Source organism: Chaetomium globosum, genomic scaffold (assembly GCF_000143365.1).
Source record: "Chaetomium globosum CBS 148.51 scaffold_5 genomic scaffold, whole genome shotgun sequence".
NCBI classification, from domain to species: Eukaryota; Fungi; Ascomycota; class Sordariomycetes; order Sordariales; family Chaetomiaceae; genus Chaetomium; species Chaetomium globosum.
The window spans coordinates 1,920,747-1,938,165 of record NT_165980.1 but is presented as its reverse complement, the minus strand read 5'-3'; the positions used below and the strand labels follow the sequence as shown (position 1 = coordinate 1,938,165).

The following is a 17,419-nucleotide window of genomic DNA, read 5'->3' as shown; positions in this document are numbered from 1 at the left end:
TGCAGGCGCAAAACGCAACCCACAAGACGCCGCTCAAAACTAATAACCTTGAACTTTAAGCAGTCCTCGACACAACATCGATTCCCTTGATTTGGCCATCGGCACGATACTCCTCCAACAAGGCCAAGAAAGTATGGATACCCTGGCTCCAGTTGCCACCTCTAGCCTTCTTGGCCATTTCCATCGGATCGCTAGATTGCCGCAGAGCCTCGCCCTCAGACGTGATGTAACCGGGGGTGCAGCCCATGACGGTCGCGAACCAGCCCGCACGCTTCATGATCTCGAGGGCCCACGCCTCCTCGGCCTCGCTCGTCACCTCGGCAATGGCATTTCCACCGACCTTAGCCTCGGCCTTTTCGATGATGTGGACAATGTGTTCGCCACCGATGTCGAGAGTGAAGGCGTTGTTGGACGACTGGCTGGACTGGGAAAGGGGCGCGAAGAAGAGGTTGGGGAACCCGTGCGTGGCTACGCCGTGAAGCGTGGAAGCCCCTTGGGTGTTCCACTTCTCGTCCAGAGATCTGCCGCCACGGCCGTAGATGTCGATGCCGGTCCGCACAGCCGGGCTGCCGCCGCCAATGCTCGGGGTTACGTAACCCGTGCTCAGGATGAGGATGTCAAGAGGATACTCCTTCCCAGCAACCACCAATCCACTGGTGGTCGCGGCGTCGACGCCCTTGCCGTCAGTGTCGACAAGATGCACGTTTGGCTGGTTGAAAGTTTGGAGGTATTCGTCGCTGAAGGTCGGCCGCTTGCACCTGGAATTCTGGTTAGCGCTGTCTTCTGTTGAACACCTCAATCATCAAAAAAAAGAAGACACCCACCAGATTGGGTACCATGCCTTGAGCTTGGCGGCCGTCTCGGGATCGTTGACGATGCTCTCCACGCGCGCCCTCATCTTCTCCGATTGGGGCGCGTCGAGCTTGTACAAACGCCCAACATGCTCCATAATCTTCTCTGGCGTGGGCTCAACGATGGGATACTTCGAAGAGCCGACGACGGCAGAGAAACTGCGGAACTCGGTCCACCCGTCTCCCACCATGTTCTCCTGGCCCTCTTCAGCACTATCCATCAGGTACAAATCTTGATTCAACCTCCGCTCCCGTTGCCAACCCTTTCCCCTTGCAATCTTTGTCTTCCTACGCGTCTCAAATCAGTCACCATCCATCGCGTGGCATCTTCCAGGGGGCCGATCCACTTACCACTCCTCAGGGTCAGTTTCACGCTGGCCGCGCCACGAAACAACCGACGGCGTGCGCTGGAACACATACAACTCTTTCGCATACTTGGCCAACCTGGGAACCGCCTGGATCGCGGTGGCGCCGGTACCAAGAATACCCACGCGCTTGCCCTCAAGACCCGTCAACGTCGCGTCCTTCGGGGTCCCGCCCGAGACCCTGTAGTCCCAGCGGGCCGTATGAAAGATAGGCCCCGCAAAGTTCTCCAGCTCGGGGATCTTGGGAACATGCGGCGTCGTGAGAATGCCCGACACCAGCAGCACATACTGGCCCTTCAGCGTCAGGTCCCTGCTCGGCTCGCCCGGCCCCCTTCCTTCAGTGGCCTCCACATTCCACAGCTGGGCCTCCTCATCCCACCGCGTCGCCTTCACCGTCGCCCGGAACAGCGCCTTATCATTCAGCCCCCACTTCTTGGCCAGCAGCTCCGCATACTCCAACAACTCCGCGCCCGTGGCGTACTTCTTGCTGGGGATATACCCCGTCTCCTCGAGCAGCGGCATGTAGCTGTAGCTCTCGATGTCGCAGTGCAGGCCCGGGTAGCGGTTCCACCACCAGGTGCCGCCGAAGCCGCCGGCGGCGTCCACGAAGCGGATGTCGTCGGGCCCGCTGGCGAGTCCGGCCTCGATCAGCCGCACCGCGTAGATCAGCCCGCCGTACCCGGCGCCCAGGATGATGAACTTGTGCCGGGCGCCGTCCTGGACGAGCGGTTTGGCGTTGAGCGCCGCGTGGTCCACCCACGGGTCCTCGGCCAGCGCGCGGAACCGGGCGCTGCCCGATTCGCGCAGCCGGACGAACTGGTCGAGCCCTTCGGGCCGGAAGCGTTTGGCGGCTTCGGCGGTGTACTTTTGCGTCAGCTCGTATACCTTGAGGTCTTCGGCGCTTGGGGCCGCGGCGGCGCCGCTGGCGGTTTCGGCTGGTGCTGCCATGTTGTTGTTGTTGGGGGGGGGCGTTTGGGATGGGATGTTATAGATTATTGCACGACACTTGGGGGCGGGCCTAAGGAGTGGTTTATATGGGCTTCCTGGTTGCGGCGCTGTGGAATCACGGCTCAAGGCTTGTTTGATATTCGGACTCGGGTGGTTCTGGGTTCGGTTCGGGATGCATCAAAGCCCGAAAGCACAGGGGAGGGACCAAGGGAGCCCAAAGATGGACGACAGGGAGCGAAAACGAATGCTACCGTCGTATTCGCATTCGTTTACTGTGTACGCTGCATACGAAGGACAGGCGCCAAACACGACATCGGGAACTCGGGGTGGTGAATCAGCCGCTCCCGTTCCTACAGGGCCACATCGTACGTGCCTAACTCAGCATTGCAGGGCCAACCTGGAACCAGAAGCGCACGCGGAAGACCTATCTGATCGCTCGAGCTCATAGGACGAACAGCTGCGACAAACGTGGCGTGCGGGGAAGGGATATTGATATGTCTCTGGTGGATGTAACTGAGGGGCAAAAGCAAGTGGATCGATGAGGTTGAATTCCCCGCCTTTGGTTGAGACAAGGAATTAGGAGAACTGCAAACGTGCCACCAAATTTATGCGTGGTATCCCTGTCGGATTCGGATATATCATGGGTGTTGGGAGTGGGAAATTGACAAGGTACATGTATGTTGCGGGCAACGGTAAGTAGACTCGCAGAGTGATTCTGCTGGGAGACCAAGATGATTAATACTAGGATAGCTTCAAAGGAATCCTCCCCAACCTGCACGCCTTTCCTCTCCCTCACCTCCACTGGCACGATGTGACGGTGGCTACCTTGATCCCAGAACTTCCCCACAGACGCAGCTCCCGCGGCCGCTTGGCTTCAAGGCATTGGATATCAGTGGACATGTCGGTTTTGACTCCGCATTAGGGCAACTTTAATGCGCCTGTGAGTGCGGCGGGTGGGCGGCACTCGACCTATGTCGTAGGTCAACTTGGCGTCTGACGGGCTGGAACTGCAAGGACTCCGCAGATTGGAGCTAACTGGGGTCATTGTCCGAGCGGGGTTGTTGACTGGGCCCTCGGACAATTCATCAGGCGTCGAAGTGTCGTCACAGTCCCGTCCCTGCGGGTAAAAAGAGGGGGCTGATATGCCAAGTGACGGACCATGGAGGGTCCTCTGCATTGAGGTTGCAACCCCTATTCACATGTCGCAATGGTTAAAACCGCCGATAGAACTCACCGCCCCATGGCTGCGGGGCAAAACTACCTATATAAGATCTCGAGCAAGCAGGTGTCCTGGCGGTTCAGGTTTAGGACACCATCCAGGAACTTGTAGACATTTCTATTCACCATGGACCCAAGTTCAGTCCCCGATTTTGACGATCTGCCCAAGGTTGAAGGGCAGCCTCAGGGATGCGCTTGGGGCATCTTTGACAAAGACGGCAAGAAAGATGTATTGGGCACCCTGAACTTTCTCACGCCCAAGATTGTTGCCGAAGCTGCGGCGGAGGTCAAGGATGGCGTCTCCATCTCCCTCAAGTAAGTTGATTCTGCCATGGCAGCGGACGATCACAGTAGAGCTGACGGGACGCAGCTGGCCGTTGAACGGCATCAAATTCCCGCTGCCGGGCCGCAAGCCTCCAGTTCATCGCCCGCACCGCCTAAGAGACCTGGGGATGGACTGCGAGGGCTGGGACGACGAGCTCGAGTTCAACACGCAATTTAGCAGCCAGTGGGACAGTCTCTGCCACGTCACCACCGACGGCACCACCTACAACGGCCTCAAGCCGACGCCGGAAGGTCTGTCAGTCCAGTCGACCGCCGAGAATAATCTCCCGACCATCGAGCACTGGCACTCGCGCGGAGCCCTCGCCGGCCGCGGCGTCCTGATCGACTGGAAGCGGTACCACGAGGAGACGACGGGAACGCCGTACCACCCGCTAGATGGGTACCGCATCACGGTTGAGGATATTGAGAAGGTGGCCAAGCACCAGGGCGTCGAGTTCAAGCACGGCGACATCCTCATTATCCGGACTGGGTACACCGAGATGCTCGAGGCCCCGACGCCCGCAGACTTTGCCAAGTTCCAGGCCGGTACGCTGTCGGGTGTCCACGGGCATGCGGATACGGCACGCTGGGTGTGGAATCACCGGTTTGCGGCTGTGGCTGGCGATGCCCACGGTTTCGAGGCCATCCCGGCGCTGAAACCTGATGGGACACCGGGTGGTGTGTCAGACCTGGGTGAGTCTCTCCTAGTTCCCAGTCAAATTATGAAAAAGTAACAGTGAATGGTGCTAACCGCTGATGTAGTCCTCCACCCCTGGTTCCTCAACCAGTTTGGCATGTCCATCGGCGAGCTGTGGGATCTCAAGGCGTTGGGCGAATACGCCAAAAAGACGGGGAGATATAGTTTCCTGTTGACTTCGGCGCCCCTGAACCACCCTGGCCTGGTGGCCTCGCCGCCCAACGCAATCGCTTTGTTCTAAGCCACGGCGGTAGAGCAATGAAATAGGGTAACTCAGAAAGAAATTTGATTTTAAATACCAAACCTTATTTATGTCCCCGACCATGGATCGTCTATCTCGATCAACCCCTGGTCATACATCAACTTGGCCATGGGATACACCGCCCTGGCAAAGTTACTCCTCCTCTCCAGCACATACCTTGGCGTGATCTGCTCAAACCCCGGTACCTTATGCCCCCAACGATGCGGCGAGAAGGCATGCAGCAGGTACGTAGCGGACCAGTCCCTTGCCCACTTGGGGAACCTCTCCGGGTGATCCCAGCGCTCCTCAAACCCCTCACGATACTCCGCCAGCCCATCCCCCTGCTTCTTCCCCTCCAACGCCGACGGCGCATCCTCATGCACCTGAAACAGCATATCCGTATCCTCCGTCTGCCAACTCCCCGGCGCGAACGCCTCCCTCTCCATAATCAGCACCTCCCTGCCCCCGGGGTCCGCCACCAACCTCTCCGCAATCCTCGTCAATTCGGCATTACTATGGTCCGTCCACCCGCCCGTATACACCTTCCCCATCCGCTCCATCCACAACCGTATCAACCGCCCCTTGGCCGCCGACATAAACGTCCCGCTATTCACCTGCCCACCCAGCTGGCGCCCGCCCACGGCCTTGAACCCGGCCCGCCGCAGCGGCGCCAGATCCCGCAGCGCGTGCGCGTCCCAGTCCAGGTATACGCCGCCGAGGTCATGCACGGCGCGCACGCGGACAAAGTCGGAGCGGTGTTCCATGTTCTGGAGGGCCTTGCCGTTGCTGGCGTGGGTGGGCACGGCGACCTGGCGGAGCTGCAGGTGCGGGAAGTGCGTGAAGATGAGGCGGTTCCATTTGCCCGTCGTGCCGTTGGCGGCGCGCTGGTAGGCGGCGCTGTGGGTGTCGGTGTTGGTGTGCAGGTAGATGGTCTGTGGCCGCAGGTGGTGGTTCGCGGCGAAGATGCAGAGGAAGTCTGGTGGGTTGGGGAGTGGGTTGGTTAGTGGGAGGCTGGAAGCGAGGTTTGGGTGTAGGGGGCAGTTGGATCCTTCGCGTGGTATGTTAGGTACTTACGGCTGAACTGAAAGGTAAAGTCGGTCGCGTCCTCGGGGAGGATGTATACCAGATGGACCGTGTTAGGGATTATGTCGCCGGCTGAGGATGCTGGCGCTGATGCTTGTGATGGCCATGATGGGAGGTAGGATCGCGTGTGGTTCGTCGCGAGAAGTAGAATCAGCGAGAGAAATGTCGCGCCGACGATCACGTATCGGAGGGGCACCCGGCCCCAAGATGCTGGAACGAGGGCTTTTGCTGCTGTCAACATGGATGCCGATCGGGAGACGAAACGCGGCGGTGAGGAGCGGCTCGTCTCGAGAAACGGAAAAGGTTGAATGAGGGTTGACGAGGCAGAAATGGGCTGCGGGCCTGCGGCTGCTCGCAATGCATCAACAAGGGGGGATGGATGGCGGGAATCGCCGTCTCCTCATTTCTTTTTAACAACCAACTGCATTTGTCGTGTAACCTCCCTAACCGCCCGCCCAAGCCCAAGTGGTTGGGTATATCAAGCAAGGGTGTGTCTGAGCGAGCAAAGCCGATTGGCAAGCAGGCCAAGCGACATTTGGGCCTTGTGCACTTTTTTCAAGCCACAGCACTGTGTGCTTACCCATGGAAAAAGAATATGACCAACACAAGTCGATGCACAAATCAGTCATCTTTTTGCCATTACATAGATATAGGCTCTCCGTCTACGAATCCATCAATTATATCCTTCTTCGCTTCCGCATTGAGAGATATATTCACATCCGCGTATGACAGCAAGTGCGCGCTGTGCCGGCACAGCTGTGCCTTTCGCTGCCCGTGCTACCGTTTTCGGAAATTAAGCGCGCGCCCCTGCCATTGCGAGGGTCTCAACATGCAACGTCGTGGGGGCCGCGCGGTGGAGTCTTGATTCGTACAGGAATAAATATATCATCACCCGCGGCCTGCCAAAGTGAGACCCCTAAACCCTTCTAATCTCAGTCTTGCTGCATTCTATCAGTATCGCTCGCCCACCCCTACCATATTCTCTTTCACGGTTTCACCCAACCCAACCCAATCCGATGGTTATCACTGACAGAGCCGGCACATTGCTGGGGCCATTGACCACAACGTGGTCCATGCCCAGTAGCTGCAGTGTCCATGTCGTCCCCTGCGCAACTTGTGATGGTGGTTTCAGTGGTCAGCGATGCGTGGTAGAAGAAGAGGACAAGGAAAGCACAGGGGCTCCATCTGACTATACCGGTTGCTGGCCTCCTGCACTAACAGAAGCCGGGACACCGGGGTCCCCCTTCATGGGATGGGGCTTTTACTCCCCTGGCCTTGCGTGTCCGACGGGCTACACGGCGGCCTGTACTGCGGAATATGGGAAGCGGCCGGGTTGGGAATTGGAGTTCACTCTGATCCCAGGCGAGACAGCAGTTGGATGCTGCCCCGAGTATGTTGTCCACCGCCAACCAAACACTTTTCATTGGCACTGACTGTCCATTGTTGTAGGGGCTTCAAGTGCACAAATTTCAATGGCCAGACATGCATCGCCGTGGACACCAAACTCACCGTCTCCACCGCCCTGTGTTCCGGGAGAGAGTTGGTCAACTTCGGCCAGGTCACCTACCCGGTGTTTATCGACATCACAACAACCATAACAGAAGCAACGTCGACTGGTGGGCGAGGCACTCTAGCAGTACCAACCTCACAGGAGGTGACTCTGTTGGCACCCATGTTTCAGCTCAACTACCAGGCATCGGACGTTGCAAAAACGACAGCGCCTCCCACGGCACAAGCCTCGCCTTCAAGTTCGGAAAGCTCACATTCACCGCCGATATCCTCGAACCCGGTCGGCTCAGACCCCACCTCCGGCAATCCCGTGCCTGCAGGGGAGCAAGGCGGGCTTTCGACGGGGGCAGTCGTTGGGATCGGCGTCGGTGCGGCGCTGGGGGGCATCTTGCTAGGCGTATTGGCGATTTTGTTTTTTCTCAGGAAGAAGACGGGGGCGGCAGAGTTTCCAGAAAGCCAACCAGCCGAACAGCCGCAGTATGACTACAAGTACGCAACCGAGATGCCCGGCTGGCACCAACCCAACGCAACCGAGCTCTGGAGTCAGCCGGCTGAGTTGTCATCGGGAAGTGACCGTTGGAGTCACAACCACCATCCACACCCTACGTAACCTTAACCATAAGTAGCCCTAAGTAATAATGATTATTTTGCGCAGAATGATTATATTGCGCCTCGTTTTCTTTTCTTTTCTTCTTTTTTTTTTCTTGTCTTTTTTTTATTATAGCAAATTTGGGCTTGGTTCGGCTGAGAAGCACTTATGCATGAGACCTGTGTTTTGCTCAGGGGTGCGTACATATGTACGTACACTACTGCGGAGACCATGTGAAAGGATGAATACCCCTAACCTCAAGAGGCGCAGCGACACTGGACCGTCGAAAATGCTCAGCTTTGCGTTGAACCGGGGATTGGCAAGGCCGCTTGTTCCCGAAGCCTTGTACCAATAAACTCGACAAAAGCAGGGGAGAGGCACATGGGATGCGAGCTGGGTGGCTGAGGGACGGGTCGAATACAAAGCTAAAATGGGGGCTGAGTCTGACGAATAAATAAGCCAACTCCCCCCGGTTTCCCGGGATGGAAAAAAAAGACGTCAAATTCCCAACCGTTTTCGCATCTCGTCACGCATTCCCTTTCAACGCAATGGCTGAGTTCAGGGGCGTACAAGGCACATTGCTCGGGCCGTTAACCACGACATGGTCGATGCCCGACAGCTGCAGCGTCCATGTCGTCGAGTGTACAACGTGCGTGGAGGGTTACAGGGGTCAGCAATGCGTGATAAGCGACGAGAGAGGGGTGCCAAAGGACCACACCACCTGTTGGCCTCCTGCTATCCAACGCGCCGGGACGCCAGTACCCGCTTTCAACGGATGGGGGTTCTACTCTCCCGGCTTGGCCTGCCCGACGGGCTACACGGCGGCCTGCACGGCCGAATATGAGGGCCGATCGGACTGGGCGGTCGAGTTCCCCCTGATCGCGGGCGAGACCGCCATCGGGTGTTGTCCCACGTCCGTACCTCCATACCCACCCACCCACCAGATTCCACTGACGAGTCCCGGTTGGGCGCTGACTCGTCTGTCGCAGGGGCTTCGAGTGCACGAACCACAACGGCAACACATGCATCGCCACAGCACCCGACTTGGTGGCCCAGACCGGCTCCTGTTCCGGGACGGTGCTGGTCAACGTCGCCCAGGTCACCTACCCGGCCTTCGTCGACATCACGACGACCGTGACCGACGATACCTCGACCAGTACGGTCGAAACCTCGGCGCCGTTCACCCTGTTCGCCCCGATGTTCCAGCTGAACTATCGCGCCTCCGATCTCGCATCTTCCACCGCACCTCCGTCCACGACAGGAGAACTCTCAGCATCGGACGGCACAACGTCGGTGGCTTCGCAGTCGACCGGTTCAGACGCGGCTTCCTCCGGTTCTTCCGGGCCGGCCGCGGATGGAGGTGGGCTTTCGACAGGGGCGATTGTCGGGATCGCTGTCGGTGCGGCGCTGGGGGGCATCCTGTTGGGCGTGCTAGCAGTTTTGTGGTTTATTAGGAACAGGAAAAGAAAGCGGGCGGAGGCAGCAGCGGGAGGCCAGTCGCAGTATGAAGGCTACCAGCCACAGTATGGCTACCAGCCGCAGTACGACCACAAGTACGCGGCCACGATGCTCTCCCCGCACCAGCAGACTCCTGCCGAGGTCTGGAGCCAGCCGAGCCGCGTCGAGGTCGGAAGCGAATCCGCCGTCGTCGAGATGGGGACCATGTCGAACCATGGCGGGTTCGCGGGGCCACCGGTCGAGTTGCCGACAGGAAACGGCCGTTGGAGTCACAACCACGCCCCCACAACCCCGTCTCATGGCTGAGCAACCTCACAGTCGGCTTGAACGCGCGTTGCATGGAGATGCCAAGTGAAAATCTCTTTCGGTCTCGGCCGGTTTGCTTAGCATGACATCATAAAATTGGTTTCACGCTATTTAACCACGCGCACGAGGTATTCCATCCCCCATGTTCGAATCTCTCAAACTCTCTGGGAGTTCTCCTCGACCCGGCCCACGACGTGCTCCTCATCCTCGCTGGACATCTCACTGGGGTCGTCCTTGATCCCCGTAAGCTTTTGGAGAATTCTGGCAGCATACATATCGCCCGATACGTTGACGGCCGTCCGGAAGCCTATCGAGTGTTGTTAATTTCACGTTCAGGGGGGTGCGCGGGGGAGGGGACAAGGAGCACATACGGTCCAAGAACCAATCGATGCTAATGATAATGGCCTGGATTGGGTGTTAGCCAGGTACTGCACTGCGCGGAAGTAACACAACGGGCGGGACAATACGTACGTACATGCCCGTGATGGGCACATTGACGCTCTGGGCGATCATAACGGTCAAGACGAGGGAAGCGCTAGGGATCGGAGTGGTGCCGATACTGGCGAGCGTGGAAAGCAGGCAGATAATGACATAGTCAACCGGCGTGAGCTTGATTCCCTGCGTTACCGCAAGAAACACGACGCATCTAAACCAGTCCAATTAGTCTCCCTATCTTGGTCCTAAAACGCAAAGTGGGGGGAGGGCGGCTGGACGTACAGCGGGAAATAGATGGCTGTGCCATCCATGTTTACCAAGCAGCCGAGCGGGACGCTGAACTTGGTGATGGTAAGAGGCACACCCTGGGCGGTGACACACTTCATGGTCATGGGGAGTGTGGCCGCAGACGATGCCGAACCCCACGCCGTGATCCACGCCTGCGAACACCTGAACCAGTACGTGTACGGATTGGTCCTTGTGATGGCGAAGAAGATTATGGGGAGCACGATAAACAGATGAAGCGCCATGTTGGCGACACCACCGCCGATCAGGATGCCGAGGTTGAGGCCGATTTCGGCGATATCGAGCTTGAAGAGGTTCGGCAAGATCAGGAAGAAGACACCAATGGGGGCGAGCTTGATGAGGACGGTGATAATCTTGGTGATCATGACCTCCACTTCTTCCAGGACGCGAACGATGGCCGACGCCGGGTTGAGCAAATAACCGACAACAATAGCAGTGATGAGAACGGCAAGCAGGCTGTCGGTGGCCAGGGCGTTGACAACGTTATCCGGGATGAACGAGTCGAACATCTGAGACACCACGTCCGCGATTTCAAGCTTTTGGCGGTCCTCGATTGTCTTGGCGTCTTCCTCGGACACTGCGAGGCTGTCGCCGCTAACCACCTGCATCAGCCTGCCCCAGACGAGGTCCGTTAGGATAGTGCTAATAACGATGGCCAAGAGCGTGGTCAGGACATAGTAGCCAACAGTCCAGCGGGCAAGGATTTTTCCGCCTGGTTAATTGCCTCGCCATGTCAGCCATTGCTCGTACATATTTAATTTGATATTGTAGACTGTTTGTTGCATGCACTTACCACCGCTCATCACTCGAAGGCGCTGGACAGCCAAAATCATAGCTGTGACAATCAACGGCAAGACTAAAAGGCGCCGGATGTCAGTTTAACTCCTTTTTTCCACCACGTTACGCAACGCTGCCGTTGTTAACCCCTAGTGGTAGGCCACATACCGACAGCCTTCAACGCCCGCAACCAGAGCCTGCCCGGAATAGCCACGATGGTGGTGGCAGCCGCCGGGATATCTGCAACAGTCGAGCTCACGGCGAGCCCGATCCCGATGCCTAGGGCGGCGGCAATGACGATTTGCGTGGCTGAGCCCGCCTCACGGACCGAGTTCCACCATGGCTTCTTCTTCGTTTCGAGCTCAGCCGTTTCGGGGGGGGAGCTCGTCGACGTGGGCGTGCGGCGCACGTCGTCGTTCATCGCTTCCGTCTTTTCTGTTGACATTGTGCGGGTGGTGATGAAGCTCTCGCGACTCCAGACGTGCGTGGTGATGCGTCGTCAACGGGCCTGGATAGAGCACGACCGAGTGGGAGAGGAGAGGTCCGATGAGGCTCGCACCGCACCAAGTGAAGGAGGGTGGGTTCACATTAATATTATTCTGCTTCGGCCCGACCGTGATTGCGCCCCAGAGGCCCCGTTGGTAGCCATGTTGCGACCTTGCCACCACTTGGTCAGAGATACACACCACCAAGACCGGGGGTAGGCGTCCTCGCGCGTCCTTCGACCTGCCACATCCGGTTACACAAAGGGGCCGTTGGTCTGCCATGGGTGCCATGGTTTCGGCGGGGAAACCCTCGCGAGGACCAATCCTTGAAGATTTTCTCGCCGCTGCCCAGTGCCAAGTGACAATGTTAGGAAGGTCCAAGGAAAATCTCCAGAACTCAGGAAGACAACCGAGACTTGGCGGCTCGGCGCGAGCCAGAGGACGGCTTACCCGCCCCAGATTCTCATCTATCAGCCGACGTTGCTCGCGCTGCTGGATCGTGTGTAATCCCTGTCTCTAGCCGGCAAAGAGCTGGAAGCAGTCACCGAGCAGAACAATGCCATCTCTTGGCCCGAGAATCCTGTCTTGGAAACCGAGAGAGAATGTGGGGAACCTGACAAGCTTGATGAGCTAAAGCCCGGTAACGTTTAAGGTAGTGGAGAAGGTACCGTACCCCTTCCGTGCTTTTGTGGCTCTTTGAGCCTCCTCGCACGTTTCTCGGTCGCAGATCCGACCCTCGTCGGCAGTCTTGACCAAGATAAGCACGGCTTGATACGGAGGAGGTACACTCCTCATCGAGCCTTATCGCCTGTCGGTGAAGGATTCGGGCTCGCTTACAGGGAACATGATCAGACAAGATAACATGTCCCTTTCTAGGTTCTGTCGGCGCAATTCCAAGGAACGAAGAAGCTAAGCTATTAGCTCAAGATTATTGTTGAGTTGGGGTCGCGGTTTGCCGCACAAAAAGTTAAAAAACCAAAAAGGGAAAGGCGGCATCGTGGCCCCACTTTCCTCTCGCTCTCGGGCACGCGACCTGAAGGTTGAAGCTGTCAGAATACGGGATTCACTGGTCCAATCAGGCAATCAAGTATGGTTGTTGTCCGCGCTTGTTCCGCGTCCGTTGTATTTTTCGGTGTGTCCTCGTTCAGACTCCGACATGTGGGTCCCCTTGGGGTTTTTACCCGTCGAAATGAGAAGTGATGGTTAAGCTAAACATGCCCCGTTTTCTTCATATCCGAAGCCTCCACCCCGATATTCTGACAGAAGCCACTTCCATCAGCCCCCTCAGCTGCTGCCTAGAATAGCTCTCATGAGAAACATTGAGTTGGGGGCTGAAAACCTAAATCGGCCCCCAACGGCGCTGCTTCCGGGCTCATCGACGCCGATCGAGTCAGCCTCGGAGACTCGGAAACGTTCGGAAATACTCGACGGCTCCGGAACCAGCGATGACTTCTGCCTTGAGCGTTTCCATTTATTGAACATCTCAAACAGCATTCATCCTCATATAGCATTCATTCCCTTTCTTCTTCAATTTAGAGTTTGTACCCGTAATCTGTACACAACGCATCCCTACACACTGAAATCGTAAATCCACTTAATATTCCTACTCACCCACCGCCACCTACCGAATTCCCATCACAAAAGAAACATGACATCCCCATCAGAAATCCAAATCCCATCCCTCACCCTCTACAGCGGCTTCCCCACGCGCGGCCGGCACGTCGCCTCGCCCTTCGTAAACAAGCTCGAGACGCGCCTACGCCTTGGTGGCGTCACCTACAAGGTCGCCACGGGGTCGGTGTTCAAGGCGCCTCGCGGCAAGATCCCGTACCTCGATGTCGAGGGAACGCCGGGCACGGTCCCCGAGCAGCTGGCCGACTCGACGCTCATCACGCGCAGATTGGTTGCGGATGGGTATCTGCAGGACTTGAATGCGGGTTTGACGCCGGTGGAGAGAGCGAGGGATTTGGGGGTGAGGGCGTTGTTGGAGGATAAGTTGTACTTTTACCAGGTGAGCACGGCTGGCGCGGGTGGTAAGAAATGGGAAAGGGGCCGGCTGGCTAACCTCTGCAGGTCCGTGAGCGGTGGATTGACAACTATTACGTGATGCGGGACAATGCCCTCAGCGCCATGCCCTTCTTTGTGAGGTTTTTCATCGGTCTGTTGGCCTACCGTTCCACAAAAGCCAGGCTCCTTGGCCAAGGTGTGCTCCGGTTTACGGATGACGAGGCCAAGAACACGAAGTTGGAGGTTTGGGAGAACGTGAACGCCCTTTTGGTTGGTTCACGCAATAACGCCTACGAGACCGAAAAGGCCGGTCCTTTTTGGATCCTCGGTGGCGCCAATCCCACCGAGGCTGACGCAACCGTCTTTGGTTTTATTGCTGCAGCTCTGGATTGTCCACAGTAAGTTCCCCCTTCCTGGGCTGTCAACGTGGTGACAGTCAATGTTCACAACCATCCTAGGGCACCGGCTACAGAACAGATAGTCCGCAGCTTTCCCGTCATTATGGATTATGCGAGGAGGATTCACGAGCAATACTTTAGTGACTATGAGCTTTGGAAGGAATAGGGAAGGTCGTAATAGACAGGTACTGGATATTCCGCCTGAAGAGGACTACGCGGCCGACTAACAGGTAGAGGTCTTGGCTGTGCTTTGGGGCCCTCCCATTACCTGTGTTGCCCAACCGGACGTATCGCAGGCACCCCTTAATACCGGATTATGTCCACGGGCAATTCTGCAAGGAGGCACCGGCAAGACCTTTTCCCCAGAGCTTTGCCAACTCCAAGTGCCGGGTCTATTCCATAGATTGATAACAAACCAAGAGTGATACCAAAACAGTTTAGACAAAAGAAGTCCACGACTAGTTCAATCACATTACGGCCTCCTCCGCCCCATCAATCACGTTTTGTCCAAATCTTCTGTCTCAACAGCAATGGCTTCTTGATCTTCCGTGTCCCGGTTCCTCTTGAAAATCGCTTCTCCAACATGATCATCAACCAGCTGCCGCTCCGGAACGAAGGACGAAAACTTCCGCGCACTCACTCTTTTCTCAAATAGCTCGTCCAGCTGCTCCAAGCTCCTGCCCTTCGTCTCGGGAACAAAGAAGAACGCCCACACGGCCACAACCAGATTGCTCCCACCCCAGATGTACCCATACTTTGGCCCCCAGCCCAAATGGTCCGGGTTGATGAAGTAGGGTGTAAAAAAGGAGACCAACCAGCCGACAATAAAGTTGAGCCCCGATGCGGTACCCACGGTCTGTGAGCGCAACCGTTGCGAGGGGATCTCGGTCCCAAGCGCCCATAAAACCGGTCCCTGGCCGACACCATACACCCAAGTGTAGACGATGCTCAGGGCGACGAGCGCTTTGCTTGCGGCAGACGAGTGCCCACCCGAGGCGGTATAGACAATGGCCATACCGAACATCATAGCCGACGAGAGAACCGAGGTGACGACGAGGAGCTCGCGGCGCCCAAAGTAACGCATCGCCGGGAACGCTAACATGTTGCCCGTCAACGCGATCGCCAAAGATATCATGACCCAAGCAAAGGGCGAGCCGACCCTGGCCTGTACGAACAGGTACACCGAGAACCCGGCCATGAACGTGACGCCAGTGGCAATGCCGGCGATATTCGCTCCGTAGCTGAGCAGCGTCCGTCGAAGGTCCGAGCCCCTGAACATATCGGTCAGATGCACCCCGGCGTGTATTTCCTGCTCCATCAGGAACGCGCTCTTGATATCCTCCACCTCGGCCCGGAGCAACTCCTCATCCTTGATCCCGCGGAGCCGTCGAATAGCCCGCATCGCCTTGTCCTCCCGCCCCTGGGTAACATAAAACCGCGGCGTGTCCGGCAGAAACAGCAACAACACCGTCAGAAATGCCGGCACAATGTACATGACCCCGAGTGGAATCTTCCACGAAGCCGTGCCCCCATACGGCTGGCAATAATTATCCACCAGAATCCCAAACAACGCCCCCAACGACGTCTGAAATGTGCTCATACCCACAATCGGCCCCCTCAACATCGACGGCGCCGCCTCGGTCATATACGTCACACAATACGGCACCAAAAACCCATTCGACACCCCCAGCAACAACCTCCCCGCATACAGCCCCCCCAGACTATGCAACCCCAACTGCAACGAAATCGACAAGAAGGCAAACCCACAGCCAACCCACAACCCCACGCGGCGCGACACGCGCGCATGGGCAAAGTATATGGCCACCGCCGCCACGAAGCCGCCCACGTTCATCAGCGACTGGATCAGCCGCTGCACGTCGGTGCTGATGTTGAGCCCGATCGGGTTGCTAGCGTCCACGTAGCCGTACACCTCGAGGAAGCCCGGCAGGCTCTGGAAGCCCGCGACGGCCGCTGAGTCGTAGCCGTACTGGAACTGGCCCAGCGCGATCAGGAAGCTGAGGAGCACGACCCGCTTCTCGGCGAGGAGCCGGCTGCGTGCGGCGGGAGGGGGGGTGGTCATGGTGACTGGAGGTAGGCTAGAGATGGGGTGTTGAGGTAGTGGTGGTGTTGAAGGGTGTGGTTTCTGGTTTCTGGGAAGGGGAGGGGAGGTAGGCTTGATGAGGCCATATTGAAGAAGAAAAGGAAGAGTATCTAGATTGCTATCGTATTTAGACAAGTGGTCCAGAATTCACCATCAAAACCAGCCATCCAGGATTGGTTGGGGTCGTTAGCCAAATGCCAACCCCTATATGCCGAATTCCCCTCACCACGCCCCTGGCCACTTAATTGGGGAGATTGCGGCACTGGCTGGTAAAGCCGGGATGTTATTGTGCGGGACGTACGCCCCTCACATCGGTTATAATACCCGTATGCAACGTTGGGCCATGGTGCTCAGGGTTACCTACATATGATTAGCCTTTAGGGTGTGGCTGGCTGAATCCGGCACTGTCAAAGGTCCTCGGCAGGTTGTGGAAGGCCACGCCCATACTAACAGCAACTCAGGCTTTGTTTTGGGTCTGGCCAAATTACAGAATGCAAAGATAAGTTAAGGGGCGGGAGTGATTCGCAACGGGTGACACCACGGCGATAATATAGTTATAGGTGCAGCGATATATTGATACAAGGACTGAAGGCTATTTTGAACATTCTCGGTGGATATTCGTCTAGTTAGATTACCGGAAGGTTCCTGTAGCTAACGCGTGCTGGCCTGTGTGGGACTCAACTTCAACGAATCTATGATACCTACCAGGGAAAGACTCAAGTTGCTGGATGCTCAACGTTAACGGTAGGTAGGTTCAAGCTAGAACCTATCTGTTGGAAGGCAGACTAGGAGGTCTGAGCACAGGAGAGTCAATGGGTCAAGGCCCAGAACGTGGTGGCAAGAGATCGGTCGGCTTAGGCCGGAGAGATCACTCGGCTTAAGGCCAGGTGCGGTTGCATGCGGTGCCACCATCGCTGCTCAGAGAGAGATATCACGAGTTTGGAATCCCCTTATAGAAGGAAGAGGGAAAAAAGGACAATTGATTTTGGCAGAGTCTCATAGCCTCCTAGGCTCATCCGTGTGAATTCCTATCTGTCCTGTGTGTGTGACACCTTGGATCAGTGGTTGTTGGTCTTCCAACCAATTGCCCGTTCTTCCCCCGGCAATTACTGGAACACACGTTAGGTACTCAAAAAAAATAAAGCAGGACTGCGGGTAGGAAAACGGCGGATCACTATTCCACAAGCGTACCCATTGTGGAGGCCAGTAAGTGTAACCGTAAAGGACGCTGTCACTAAAGCCCGCAACGTTGTCGGCCTAAGGAAAATAAACCTCCGCGCCATCCACTTTCGCACTGATGGAACCCCAGAGGGGACAATCT

General features: G+C 56.9%; 8 protein-coding genes across 8 annotated transcripts; 4 read left to right on the top strand and 4 right to left on the bottom strand.

Annotated features, from left to right (window-relative positions):
• Positions 1-55: 55 nt before the first annotated feature.
• Positions 56-2,164, bottom strand: CHGG_07447 (uncharacterized protein; the record flags this gene model as incomplete). The annotated part of the gene is made up of 3 exons (XM_001225102.1): positions 56-758; positions 825-1,139; positions 1,203-2,164. The coding sequence occupies 3 exons, from the start codon at positions 2,162-2,164 to the stop codon at positions 56-58; spliced, it is 1,980 nt and encodes a 659-aa protein (XP_001225103.1).
• A 1,345-nt stretch (positions 2,165-3,509) lies between these two features.
• On the top strand, positions 3,510-4,644 carry CHGG_07446 (uncharacterized protein; the record flags this gene model as incomplete). The annotated part of the gene is made up of 3 exons (XM_001225101.1): positions 3,510-3,697; positions 3,753-4,399; positions 4,469-4,644. The coding sequence occupies 3 exons, from the start codon at positions 3,510-3,512 to the stop codon at positions 4,642-4,644; spliced, it is 1,011 nt and encodes a 336-aa protein (XP_001225102.1).
• A 68-nt stretch (positions 4,645-4,712) lies between these two features.
• CHGG_07445 (uncharacterized protein) lies at positions 4,713-5,968 on the bottom strand (the record flags this gene model as incomplete). Its single annotated transcript, XM_001225100.1, has 2 exons — positions 4,713-5,620; positions 5,719-5,968. The coding sequence occupies 2 exons, from the start codon at positions 5,966-5,968 to the stop codon at positions 4,713-4,715; spliced, it is 1,158 nt and encodes a 385-aa protein (XP_001225101.1).
• A 775-nt stretch (positions 5,969-6,743) lies between these two features.
• On the top strand, positions 6,744-7,846 carry CHGG_07444 (uncharacterized protein; the record flags this gene model as incomplete). The annotated part of the gene is made up of 2 exons (XM_001225099.1): positions 6,744-7,117; positions 7,177-7,846. The coding sequence occupies 2 exons, from the start codon at positions 6,744-6,746 to the stop codon at positions 7,844-7,846; spliced, it is 1,044 nt and encodes a 347-aa protein (XP_001225100.1).
• A 527-nt stretch (positions 7,847-8,373) lies between these two features.
• Positions 8,374-9,589, top strand: CHGG_07443 (uncharacterized protein; the record flags this gene model as incomplete). The annotated part of the gene is made up of 2 exons (XM_001225098.1): positions 8,374-8,738; positions 8,815-9,589. 2 exons carry the CDS (start codon positions 8,374-8,376, stop codon positions 9,587-9,589), a joined length of 1,140 nt encoding a protein of 379 aa, XP_001225099.1.
• Positions 9,590-9,744: 155 nt separating this feature from the next.
• On the bottom strand, positions 9,745-11,552 carry CHGG_07442 (uncharacterized protein; the record flags this gene model as incomplete). Its single annotated transcript, XM_001225097.1, has 6 exons — positions 9,745-9,896; positions 9,961-9,994; positions 10,061-10,235; positions 10,307-11,042; positions 11,124-11,165; positions 11,276-11,552. 6 exons carry the CDS (start codon positions 11,550-11,552, stop codon positions 9,745-9,747), a joined length of 1,416 nt encoding a protein of 471 aa, XP_001225098.1.
• Positions 11,553-13,240: 1,688 nt separating this feature from the next.
• CHGG_07441 (uncharacterized protein) lies at positions 13,241-14,163 on the top strand (the record flags this gene model as incomplete). The annotated part of the gene is made up of 3 exons (XM_001225096.1): positions 13,241-13,603; positions 13,666-13,997; positions 14,058-14,163. 3 exons carry the CDS (start codon positions 13,241-13,243, stop codon positions 14,161-14,163), a joined length of 801 nt encoding a protein of 266 aa, XP_001225097.1.
• Positions 14,164-14,311: 148 nt separating this feature from the next.
• CHGG_07440 (uncharacterized protein) lies at positions 14,312-16,077 on the bottom strand (the record flags this gene model as incomplete). The annotated part of the gene is made up of 2 exons (XM_001225095.1): positions 14,312-14,389; positions 14,638-16,077. 2 exons carry the CDS (start codon positions 16,075-16,077, stop codon positions 14,312-14,314), a joined length of 1,518 nt encoding a protein of 505 aa, XP_001225096.1.
• Positions 16,078-17,419: the final 1,342 nt, after the last annotated feature.